Raw genomic sequence first — 12438 nt, 5'->3', positions numbered from 1 at the left:
CCAGGATCCCATTGGCTTTCTTGGCTGGCTCATGGTGAGCTTGTCCAGCAGCACTCCCTGCTCCTTTGCTTATCAAAGAAATTCAATGTTGATTTGGGCAAAACCAAATCCTGTGTTTTGTTTTTGCCTTGCTGAAGTGGGATTAAGTTACCTTGATGCTGAAATGCTCTTTCCCCTGATAGGTGACATGGCAGCAGCTCTGATGGGTTTGTTGCTTTTGTTTCCATTACCCTGGATGGCATTTCTGTGGTGAATGATTGTTTCCAGAGAGAAGTGTTCAGAGAGTTTTCTGAGCAGAGGCTCTTTGAGATCTTGGCAGGTTACAGAAGATTGTTTCTGGCTTGTGAGAGTTGCTCAGGTTTCCAGACTGTTTACTCTTGGTTGCCTGCAAAGTGCTGGCAGTGTTGAAGCCTTGGTCCACTTTGATTCCTTTTTTGTTCTCAAAGGGACAAAGTTTTAGACCAAAAAGGAAAAGATAATCTCTAGTTGTTGTTGCCTGCAACTTGGCATTTCATGGACTCACAGAATGGTTTGGGTTGGAAAGGACCTTAAAGAGCATCCAGTTCCAGCCCCCCGCCATGGGCAGGGACCTCCTGCTACCCCAGGTCGCTCAAGGCCTCATCCAGCCTGGCCTTGAGCTCCTCCAGGGAGGAGGCAGCCACAGCCTCCCTGGGCAGCCTGTGCCAGAGTCTCACCACCCTCACTGGAAAGAATTTCTTCCTAGCCTCCTCTGCCCTGCTCAAGCTTTAGTCCATTCCCTCTAGTCCTCTTGCTCTAGGCCCTTGTGAAAAGTCCCTCCCCAGCTCTCCTGTAGCCCTCTTGAGGTACTGGAAGGCTGCTCTGAGCTCTGCATCTGGTTCTGCATTATTTCTGGTCAGGAGAGTTTGCAGAGATTTTGATACCTTAAATTACCTCTCGGTGTTTGTTCATTCAGCTACATCTGTAGCTCATTCTACTCCATAAAAGGTTCAGATACTTCCTGTGCTCCTGAAAGCTGGAGCTGATTTTTCACTTCCTTCATTGCAGACCCTCAGAACCTCAGCAACTGGTTTTAAACTGCCTGAAACTTCAGTTTCTGTGGTGGAAAAACTGAGATAAGAAATAAGTGTGGAGAAAGAGGAAGGTAGTTGCCAAAGGCTGGAGGCTCTGCCTTTGGAATTTGGATTAGAGAGGGAGATGAACTTGAAAACAAATGGAAAACAGAGCCTGCAAGAATCACTTGGACTCAGGCAAAATATTTTCCAGAGATCAGATGATAGCATTAACAGATCACCAGGGGAAGGCACAGCTGCAGGTTCCAAAACCCTGGGCTGGGGAAACTCTGACCTTACTTCCTTCTCCCAGCTTGGATTTTTGCAGAGGGCTTTTGTTTGTGGAAACAGTCTTTTAAGCAGGACAACTGCATTTTGCCAGAAGGCTGTGAACTGCTCCAGCCACGTGCCAGGAGGGGAGTTTGTAACCTTCCTAGTCTGGATGCCTGCTCCAGGGGCCAAGGTGTGCTCTGCCTGGTGTTCAGGCATCTTCCTGGGGCAAAACAAAGGCTTGGGGGCTGCCAGGGGCTTGACCCTGTCACAGCACCTACTTGAATCATCATGTTCTCAATATCAATCAGTGATTATGAAGACTGCAGCTCAGACTAAGGCAACTGCTTGAATCCACAGACAGTTGCCCCAAGTAGCAGCATCATAAAACCAGCTTAACTTCCCCTTCAGCTGCCCAAGGCAGCTCCTCCTCCCCCTGCACCATCCTCCACCCAGCCAAAACAGCTCCTGCTCCACCAGCACCCTTTTTGCAACCATCCCAGAGCCAGGGGACAAGACCCTTAACCAGCCAGAGGAGCTCAGCCCCAGTGAGGAGCCCCAGGCAGCACCCATGGATGAGATTGGAGCAGTCAGCAATGTTGGCCCTAACAACCGGGGGGCCACCAGGCCCCCCGGCCTTTGTTGTCACCACCACCATCACCCAGTGTGCTCCAGGGGCACTCACCAGAGATGAGAGGAGGATCCTCCAGCCCAGATGGGCTCAGCTTAGGGCTGCTGCCCTTCCTGGCTGGGATTAAATAGGGGAGTGGGTGGGGAGGGCCAAGTGGCCACACCTGGGGTGGGAGGAGACTCCAACAGAGCCCAGGTGCTCTGGGTTTGAGGGGGAAAAGGGGGAAATGGGGCAGGTGAGGGACTTCAAGGGTGTCAGTAATGACAGGACTAGGGGGAATGGGAAAAAATATAGAAATGGGTAGATTCAGACTGGATGTTAGGAGGAAATTCTTCCCCATGAGGTTGGTGAGACACTGCAACAGGTTGCCCAGGAGGTGATGGAAGCCTCATCCCTGGAAGATTTTAAGGCCAGGCTGGATGTAGCTCTGAGCAACCTGATCTACTGTGAGGTGCTCTGGGATTTGAGGTGGGAAAGGGGCAGCTATGGTGGGAAAGGGGAGGTGGTGGTGAAAGAAGGGGATGTAAAATTAGCTTTCCTTTCCATAGATCTTCCATAATGCACAACTGCAGTTGATGCTTTGCTTTGCCTCCATGCAAAGGAACAAACCCATCAAGACTTCATCCAACAAAGCCCAGTGGTGGCTACTGCAGTGAAACCTGTCCATAAGCATCACTTTGCTTGGCAGGAAAGTCTGTGCTTTTCAGATCAGAATAACAAGTCAAGTTGTCACCTCCTGTTCACAGGCACAGTGGAGAAGGGCTGTTTGTAGGGTTGTCCTGGCACTGTCCTGGCAGTGGGGACCACCCTTTGATCAGTTGATATGGAGTGCCATGGGAATAGGAACATGCTACTGAAGGTGAGGGGTGCATGGAGCTTTGGTGTTACAGAATTGTCAGGGTTGGAAGGGACCTCAAAGATCATCTGGTGTCAACCTCCCCACCATGGGCAGGGACACCTCACACTAAGTCAGGTTCATCCTTCACTGGCTTTTCCCAACCCCTTCAGTAGGAAACAACATCCTTACAGATGGGAATAGAGAGGTTTGGGGAGAAATTATGACTGTGCTTATCCCAAGAAAGGTTGGACCAGATGATCCTTGAGGTCCCTTCCAACCTGTGTTCAAGGATTCAAGGAAAGGATTCTAGGTGTCTGCTCTGATGCTCTTCTGAGTGATGTGGCCTTGATGCAGGAGGAATTAAGGTTTTGCACTGCAGTCAAGTCTTCTGCTCAAGGACTTGCTGTCTACAACTACCTGAAGGGAGGTTGTAGCCAGGAGGGGGTTGATCTCTTCTCCCAGGCAACCAGCACCAGAACAAGAGGACACAGTCTCAAGCTGCGCCAGGGGAAGTTTAGGCTGGTTGTTAGGAAGCAGTTCTCCACAGAGTGATTTGCCATTGGAATGTGCTGCCCAGGGAGGTGGTGGAGTCACCATCCCTGGAGGTGTTCAAGAGGGGATTGGATGTGGCCCTTGGTGCCATGGTTTAGTCATGAGGTCTGTGCTGACAGGTTGACTTGATGATCTTTGAGGCCTCTTCCAAGCTTGGTGATTCTGTGACGTGGTGAAGTGTCAGATAGAGGCTGGGCAAGAGGCTGTGCCGTGGGCTCCCCCTGAGCTTCTTGCAAGAGTTGTGTGCTTTGCCTAAACAAATAGCTCAGGGATAACTTCACCTTCTGTCTCTGGGAGGCCCTCTGGCTGGCTGGCTGAGGCTAGTCTGTGTGTTTGCCTTTGTGGAGGAAGGTCATTTCACTCCTAGGGTGCTGATTTGAAAGCAGACCATCAGCCTGAGAGAGAAAGCATCACTCTCAGCTGTCCTTCCCTAAGGACAGCAGCTGAGAGCACGTCCGGAGCGCGCCGCAGAATCCCAATCGCCTGGTTGTTTTGTGTTGAGGTGTTGGTTTGTTTGTGGTGGCTCTTAAGTAAATGAAACCCTGATGATGGATCTTCTAAATGCAGGGACCCTTGGTATGAATGCTTAATACCATTGGAGGCTAATGCTTGTCTTTATCTCTGTTTGTTCACAGACTCACTGGGCCTTCAGGGTATGTGACGGATGGGCCTGGGAATTACAAATACAAGACAAAATGCACCTGGCTCATTGAAGGAAGGTGAGTGTAGTAAAGCATCTTTCTACAGCTCCTTCATTGGGATTTTCAGAAGTCCAGACCCAGAGAGTCTTTAAGGTTGGAAAAGACCTTTAAGATGATCGACTCCAACTCTAACCCAACTCCCATGCCCACTGAGCTGTATCCTGAAGCTCCACAGCTACAGCTTCTTGAAGATCTCCAGGGGTGATGACTCCACCACCCCCCTGGGCATCCTGTTCCAATGCCTGACTGCTCTTTCAGTAAAGGCACTTCCCCTAATATCCAATGTAAAACCTCCCCTGGCACATCTCAGGACCATAAGTCGTTTCCCTGGAGCTGAGCAAAGCCTTCCACACTGTCCCACACCACATCCTGGTCTGCAAACTGGTGCCACATGGGTTTGATGGATGCACCACTAGATGGGTAAGGAACTGGCTTGATGGCCAAAGAGTGGCTGTCAATGGCTCCATGTCCCAGTGGAGGCCAGGGACAAGCAGAGTCCCTCAGGGATCAGTCCTGGGACCAGGCTTGTTCAACATCTTTGTGGGTGCCATGGACAGTGGCACTGAGTGCACTCTCAGCAGCTTTGCTGATGACACCAAGCTGTGTGGGGCAGCAGACAGCTGGAGGGAAGGGAGGCCATCCAGGGGGACCTGGACAGGCTGGAGAGGTGGGCACAAGCCAACCTCATGAGGTTCAACAAGAGCAAGTGCAGGGTCCTGCATCTGGGTGGAGGCAATCCCAGGCACAAATCCAGGCTGGGCAGTGACTGGCTGGAAAGCAGCCCTGAGGAGAGAGACTTGGGGGTGCTGGTGGAGAAGAAGCTCACCAGGAGCTCTCAGTGTGCACTTGCAGCCCGCAAAGCCAATCAGATCCTGGGCTGCATCAGGAGAAGTGTGGCCAGCAGGGCAAGGGAGGTGATTCTCCCCCTCTACTCAGCTCTGGGGAGACCCCACCTGGAGTACTGTGTCCAGTTCTGGAGCCCCTATTCCAAGAGGGATCTGGAGGTGCTGGAAGGTGTCCAGAGAAGGGCCAGGAGGATGAGCAGAGGGCTGGAGCACCTCTCCTATGAGGACAGACTGAAGGATTTGGGGCTGTTCAGTGCAGAAGAGAAGGCTCCCAGGTGACCTAATTGTGGCCTTCCAGGATCTGAAGGGGGCTACAGGAAGGCTGGGGAGGGACTTCTCAGGATCTCAGGGAGTGATAGGACTAGGGGGAATGGAATGAAGCTGGAGGTGGGGAGATTCAGGCTGGAGGTGAGGAGGAAATTCTTCCCCATGAGAGTGGTGAAACCCTGGAATGGGTTGTCCAGGGAGGTGGTTGGGGCCCTGTCCCTGGAGGTGTTTAAGCCCAGGCTGGCTGAGGCTGTGGCCAGGCTGATCTAGTGTGGGGTGTCCCTGCCCATGGCAGGGGGGTTGGAACTAGATGATCCTTGTGGTCCCTTCCAACCCTGACTGATTCTATGATGCTGTGATAAGTTAGGTGAGGGTTATCTCCAGTGGAGTATTTTCACATCTTGGCTTTCCCTTCTCTTTTTTCCCTTTCAAAGCAAGAGAGGGCAGCATTAGGCATTAAATAATGGCTCTTTGAGCATCTGAGGCCTACAAAGTGACCTCTGAAGTGGAGGTTTGCTGTGCAGAGTACCCTTTCTGTTAAAACCACCCATAGCAAATGAGAGTAAAAGCATCTGAGCAAAGCACTAAAGCAGTGCAAGTGTTTCAGAGTTCCCAGAGTGGGGCAGTGGGTGTGTGGGCTTCACTAGCTAGGGAGTTTGTGGGAAGTGGAGCAAACTCTATTAAAGCTCTTATTCATGAAGAGCTGTTCTGTAAGGATGTCCTTCAGACACATATTTACTCACTAGGCCATGAGGACTTCAGAGAGGCCATTGACTTCTTTTGGCAGAGGTCTTCTAAACCATGAGAAGTCCCTTAGGCTTCTTCCCCTCTCTTCTTTACCCTTCCCCTATTTGATCTTTCTATTGCTCAGGGGGGTTTCTTGCAGAGATGTGAGGAGCAGCCTGGCCAGTGCCTACCCTCTGACTGTCACCTGATTGGTGGCACAGCACTGCAGAGCCTCTGACTGGTCTCAGTGTTGGGGCCAGGAGTGTGAAATCAATTTGTTTAGGCTGGAAAACTGTGCATGGTCAGTTCTGAGCTGTGTGATAGCAGCTCTGGCTGAGGGCACATTCCATGCAGGTCTCTCAGTCTGGAAGCAGGGAGGTTTGTGAGTGGGAGCAGTCATGTGAGAGCAGGAATGACTTCACTTGCACTGAGTGCTCCTAAGCTGAGGTCTCTGGGCATCTTTGGGGCTGCTCAGCCTGGAGGAGAGAAGACTGCAGGGAGACCTCATTGAGGCCTCTCAGTACTCAGAGGGGCTGCTAAGAAAGCTGGGGACAGACCTTTTAACAGGACCTCTTGTGCCAGGACAAGGGGTAATGGATTTAAACTGAAAGAGGGAGATTTAGACTGGAGAGAAGGGAGACTTTTTGTGTACTCTGAGGGTGGTGGCACACTGGCCCAGCTTGCCCAGAGAGGTGGGAGATGCCCCATCCCTGGAACCACTCCAGGGCAGGTTGCCTGGGGCTCTGAGCAGCCTGCTGTGGTTGCAGATGGCCCTGCTGACTGCAGGAGGGTTAGGTTAGTTGATTTTTAGAGGTGCCTTCCAATCTAAACCATTCTGTGATTTCTCTGGTTCTGTGACCTTGGTGGGTGCTCCAAGGCCAGGGCAAGCTTTTGTAGTGTTGTGTTTTCCCTCCAGGATTGGGATGTCTGGTGGGGAAACTGGTATTCACTTCACCTGCTTCAGACATTTAATTTGGATCAGTAGCTTCCATACCTAAGCTCCCAGGATGCTGAAAGGTGAGGACTGAGCTGTTCCAGAGAGCCCCATGCAACACTGAAACTGGGAGCCTGCCACTCACTATTAGCTGTGGAAGGAGCCCAGTTCTGTAATGTGGTTAAGATCAAAAGCTAGATGCTCTGTGTGGCAACTCCTCCTAATTTTTGTAGGCAACAAAAAATACAACTGCAGCCAGCTTGGAATTGCAAGTCATTAAGGATTGGTTTGCAAGGATGTTGTTACAGCCAGGCAGCCTGAGAGGTTCTACTTCAGTCACTTTAACCTTCATAGCTTCAGCCTTTTTTTCCCAAAGGATAAGATAGGATAGGATAGGATAGGATAGGATAGGATAGGATAGGATAGGATAGGATAGGATAGGATAAGAGAGGATAGGATGGGATGGGATGGGATGGAATGGAATGGAATGAAATGGAATGGAATAGAATTAACCAGGTTGGAAGAGAACTTTGAGATCATCAAGTCCAACCTATCACCCAACACCACATAATCAACTAAACCATGGCACCAAGCACCCCATCCAGTCTCCTCCTAAACTCCTCCAGTGATGGTGACTCCACCACCTCCCTGGGCAGCACATTCCAATGGCAAATCACTCTCACTATGAAGAATTTCTTCCTCACCTCCAGCCTGAACCTCCCCTGGCACAGCTTGAGACTGTGTCCTCTTGTTCTGGTGCTGGTTGCCTGGGAGAAGAGACCAACCCCCACCTGGCTACAACCTCCCTTCAGGGAGCTGTAGACAGCAAGTCCTTGAGCAGAGGACTTGACTGCAGTGGAATGGAATGGAATGGAATGGAATGGAATGGAATGGAGTGGAGGGGAAGGGAATGGAATGGAGTGGAGGGGAAGGGAAGGGAAGGGAAGGGAAGGGAAGGGAAGGGAAGGGAAGGGAAGGGAAGGGAAGGGAAGGGAAGGGAAGGGAAGGGAAGGGAAGGGAAGGGAAGGGAAGGGAAGAGGAGAGGAGAGGAGACTCGAGGAGAGGAGAGGAGAGGAGAGGAGAGGAGAGGAGAGGAGAGGAGAGGAGACTCGAGGAGAGGAGAGGAGACTCGAGGAGAGGAGACTCGAGGAGAGGAGACTCGAGGAGAGGAGACTCGAGGAGAGGAGACTCGAGGAGAGGAGAGGAGAGGAGAGGAGAGGAGAGGAGAGGAGAGGAGAGGAGAGGAGAGGAGAGGAGAGGAGAGGAGAGGAGAGGTTCGGAGAGGAGAGGAGAGGTTCGGAGAGGAGAGGTTCGGAGAGGAGAGGTTCGGAGAGGAGAGGTTCGGAGAGGTTCGGAGAGGAGAGGAGAGGAGAGGAGAGGAGAGGAGAGGAGAGGAGAGGAGAGGAGAGGAGAGGAGAAGAGAGGAGGAAGAGGAAGAGATGAGACCAGGTTGGAAAAGACCTTTTTGATCATCCAGTCCAGCCTCTCACCCAACACCATCTAATCAACTAACCCATGGCACCAAGGGCCTCATCCTGTGATGAAGTGACTCAGGTTTTTGTCAGAAGTGATGTGCTGCTCATGGGTCCCTGTTAATGTCACTGTTACTGCTCCTTCAGCCTTTGGTTGCTACTACTGAGAGGCTTCCTAGAGAGCTCTCACTTCCTGGGGTTTGAAGTGAGGTCTTACATGCTGTAAAGAGGTGGAGGAAAATGTTCCTCCTTCTTTGATCACCAGGTTAAGTGGATGTCCCTTTCCTGCTTCTGCTTGCACCCTCTGTCAGAGGATGGTGGCAGACAGAGGAGATAATCGTGCTGATTAAAGCTGCTGAGATATGCACCCTTGTGAAAGCAGCCCTAGCTCTCTGCCAGATGTGGAGTTCCCAGAGATCTGGACTTGGAAAGCAGCATTGGCAAAGCTGTGAAATGCTGCTGAGTGCCCTCAGCTCCTTGCTGGCATAGCAGGGTGTGGAGGGCTGTTGAGGGCAGCAGGTAGAGGGACAATCCACATGTGCAGCTGAGGCTGCTGGAGAGATCAGATGTTCAAAAGCCATGTGTGCTGCACTCATCTCCTTTTTGCACCCTTCCTGACTCCTCTTGACTGGTGCCTGTGCTGTGTCCTCATCCTGGGGGTGTCCTTTTCATTGTCCCCAGGAGCATGAGAGAAGGGAGGTGAGATCCCTCCAGCCTGAGGATCCCATCTGAGGCAGAGCCTGCTCACAAATGAGTGCAGTCTGTTAATGACTTGTGAGCTGTAGCAAAGATAATCTTTTTGTTCTTGGTCTAAAGCTTTCATTGATTAAATATTTCTTTGTGCTCTGCAGCTGTCAGATCATTGAAATGGAAGCAAGCCCCCTGCAATTTCCTAGGCTGCTGGCTTGTAGTTGAGGCCTCTTTGTGCTCTGTCTTTAAGCAAGATATTATTCTTGAGGTACACTTGGCTGCTCTCTTCTCCAAAGGCCTGGAGCGGGTCACTGTCCCTGTCTCAGATTATTCTATTGCAGAACAACTCCCTGAGGAATTCCCCTTCTGTGGCAAGGAAGGACTCTGGGGCAAGCTGACATCTTATTCATTTATTTGATTAGGATGAACAGGGATTCAGCAGCTGCAGTTGTGGGCAGGAAGAAGCAGTGCTGCTGCAGATGGACTTTCTTTGGGTCTCAGGGTCCAAGCACAATGTCAGTGGTGTTTTCACCCCCCTGGAGCTGAGCTCTAAGCTGTTACCTGCTGTGGCTTCTGGGTGATTCTCTTTAGGTATTGACCATGAAACTAACGGTGTCCAAGTGTACTTTACTTGGTTAGGGCTTAGTGGGCAGCTCCTGTGTGTGGAATGAAAGAATTGTTGACATGTTTTGGTGTCTGAGCTCCTGTTTCCATCCTCACATCAACTCATGAAACTTTTTTCCTGCTCAGAAGATCAGGGCCCTGGATGCTCTTCTCTTGAATGAGGAAGTCAACAGAGGAGCCTCCTCTTGCCCATCAGGGCCTGCTGCATTCAGGTAGAAGGCACCAAGTGTCCTCCCAGGACTTCCAGCTCATCTAACCTCAGCTGGTCCCAGTGGTTTTTGTGACACATCACCAGAAGAAACCAACCTGGTTGGCATTTATAATGAATGAGGAGCAGTGAATGGTTACTACCTTAGGGCAGTCCAAGTAATAACCAGAGCTTGCTCCTGGCAGAAAGCAAAGCCCCAGGGCCTCTCATCCTGCAGGAGACAACTCTCCTCTGCATCCTCCTGACCTGTTTTGTCCAGCTCCCAGAATGTGGTGAGCAAGAATGAGAACCTCTTTAATTAGTATCCACTGAGGCATATTTCCAGTTTGCAGCTTGGAGGGGCTTCCCTCAGGAGGGCCTTCCTGCTGTCCTGCACAAGTCATACAGTAAGAGAAGGACTTCTGCCAGCTTCTGGGCAAATTGTATCCTGTCAGGTCATCATAGTCACATTGGCCTGCAGAAAACCCCTTGAACAAGAAAACTAGCTCTCATTAGCTCCCTGGTGGTGGCTGTCATCCTTTACAGAATCATTTAGGTTGGAAAAGGCCTTTAAGATCATTGTGGCCAACTCTAAACCTAACAGTGCCAAGTCCACCACTAGGGCATGTCCCAAAGTACCACATCTGCAGGAGAGCAAGATGTCCATGTGGACTTCCCATGCTTAGCCCTGCAAAGCCCTGTCATTAGGGGAGTCAGGACTGCTGAAGAGTGGAGGGCTGGCAGTGCCTGCTTTTCAGTTCCTGCTGCTGGTGGTGAAAAGAGGTTTAAGGATACATTTTCTCTGACCATAGAGAATCTGCTGCTTAATCACAGAATCACAGAACTGTCAGGGCTGGAAGTGACCTCGAGGATCATCCAGTTCCAGCACCTCACAGTAGATCAGGTTGCCCAGAGCCACATCCAGCCTGGCCTTAAAAACCTCCAGGGATGATGCCTCCACTACCTCCCTGGGCAACCTGTTCCAGTGCCTCACCACCCTCCTGGTGAAGAACTTCTTCCTGCCATCCAATACCAGAGGAGTGTGTGCACCAGAAAGAAGCCACAGCATGGTTGCTGCATCTGCAGCTACACTAAACCACTCTGCCTTAGTCTTGTTTAGAGAGGAGCTTCACACCAGAGCAGTTTGTTAGAGGGACTTGGTGAGTCAAGTGGCTTATTACAGATCTCCTCTTTGTTCTTACTGTTGTTGGTTGTTTTTTTGCAGGCCAAACACAATCCTCAGGCTCCGATTCAATCACTTTGCCACGGAGTGCAGCTGGGACCACTTGTATGTGTATGATGGAGACTCCATTTATGCTCCCTTACTGGCAGCTTTCAGGTGAGTTCCCTTTGGTGGCAATGGAAATGTACACAGTGAGAGCTCTGTCAAGCCCTCTGAAGCAAATGTGGCTGCTGGCAGTGTAAATGCTCTGCACTCATCTCAATGTGTAAGGCAGCAAACAGAGCACATGCAGCAAGTGGCCTTCTGTGCAGCCATCGTCAGCAGCAACAATGAAGGAGCTGTTTTGCCTTTACAATGAGCAGCTCATGTAAGTATTATGGTTTCATTTCCAAATCCTGGTTATTTGAGAGACAACAAAATGATTGTCATCTGCTTGAGCTTGAGATGATTCCCTATGCAGGCTCCTTCTGAAGGAGAAAAGTGTCCCATTGAGCATTTGTCAGCACAACTCAAGTTTAACTCTTAAGCATGCCAATGCTGACAGAAGGGCTCCCCAAGTCATGAGAGACAGGCATCTATGGAGAGCTCTGAGGGTGAGTGTGGGACTTGAACATCTCTGCTGTGAAGAAAGACTGAGGGCCCTGGGGCTGTTTAGTCTGGAGAGATTCAGGCTGGATGTGAGGAGGAGGTTCTTCCCCATGAGAGTGGTGAAGCCCTGGAATGGGTTGTCCAGGGAGGTGGTTGAGGCCCTGTCCCTGGAGGTGTTTAAGGCCAGGCTGGATGAGGCTCTGGCCAGGCTGATGTAGTGTGGGGTGTCCCTGCCCATGGCAGGGGAGTTGGAACTAGATGATCCTTGTGCTCCCTTCCAACCCTGACTGATACTGTGATACTATGATACTATGAAAGGGGATCTGGTCATTGTCTATAAATAGCTGTGTGTGTCAAGATGAAGCTTCCAGGCTCTTTGGTGGTGCCCAGTGACAGGATAAGGACCAATGGGGACAAGCTGGAACACAGGAGGTGCCACCTTAATGTGAGGAGAAGCTTCTTTGGTGTGAGGGTGCTGAAGCCCTGGATCAGGCTGCCCAGAGAGGTTGTGGAGTCTTCTTGTCTGGAGACTTTCAAACCCCACCTGGATATGTTCCTGTGCAGCCTGCCCTAGGTGACCCTGCTTTGGGCAGGGGGGGTTTGGCCTAGATGATCCCTAGAAGTCCCTTCCAACCTCTACCATTCTATGAAGAGCCAAGTAACCAACAGGGCAAACATACAGATCTCACAGAACTATTTATAGCCTTATGGACCTTAAACTTTACACTTTGAAGCCCTTTGTACGTGTTCAGTAGCAGCAAGGAGGGGTCAAAGAGCCCTGTGGAGGCCTGTGTAAAATTAGCTGCTGGTGTGGTGGGTGCCTGGTGTGTGGCTCCTCTGCCTGTGGTGAGAGACCGATGTGTGGTTGCCGGTTAGCAGTCGGCATTTCACGAAGAGGC

The 12438-nt window shown here is 51.0% G+C and overlaps 1 protein-coding gene across 1 annotated transcript in view; it reads left to right on the top strand.

Annotated features, from left to right (window-relative positions):
- The window catches only part of ATRN (attractin), a 166607-nt gene that overhangs the window by 36867 nt on the left and 117302 nt on the right, over window positions 1–12438 (top strand). The window contains exons 2-3 of the mRNA XM_068149435.1: window positions 3958–4041; window positions 10994–11107. Of these exons, the coding sequence (XP_068005536.1) occupies window positions 3958–4041; window positions 10994–11107 (198 nt within the window). The remainder of the gene's footprint in view (window positions 1–3957; window positions 4042–10993; window positions 11108–12438) is intronic.

Source organism: Melanerpes formicivorus, unplaced genomic scaffold (assembly GCF_026170545.1).
Source record: "Melanerpes formicivorus ecotype bairdi unplaced genomic scaffold, bMelFor1.0.p_v2 SCAF_18, whole genome shotgun sequence".
NCBI classification, from domain to species: domain Eukaryota; kingdom Metazoa; phylum Chordata; class Aves; order Piciformes; family Picidae; genus Melanerpes; species Melanerpes formicivorus.
This window is presented reverse-complemented; position numbering and strand designations above follow the sequence as displayed.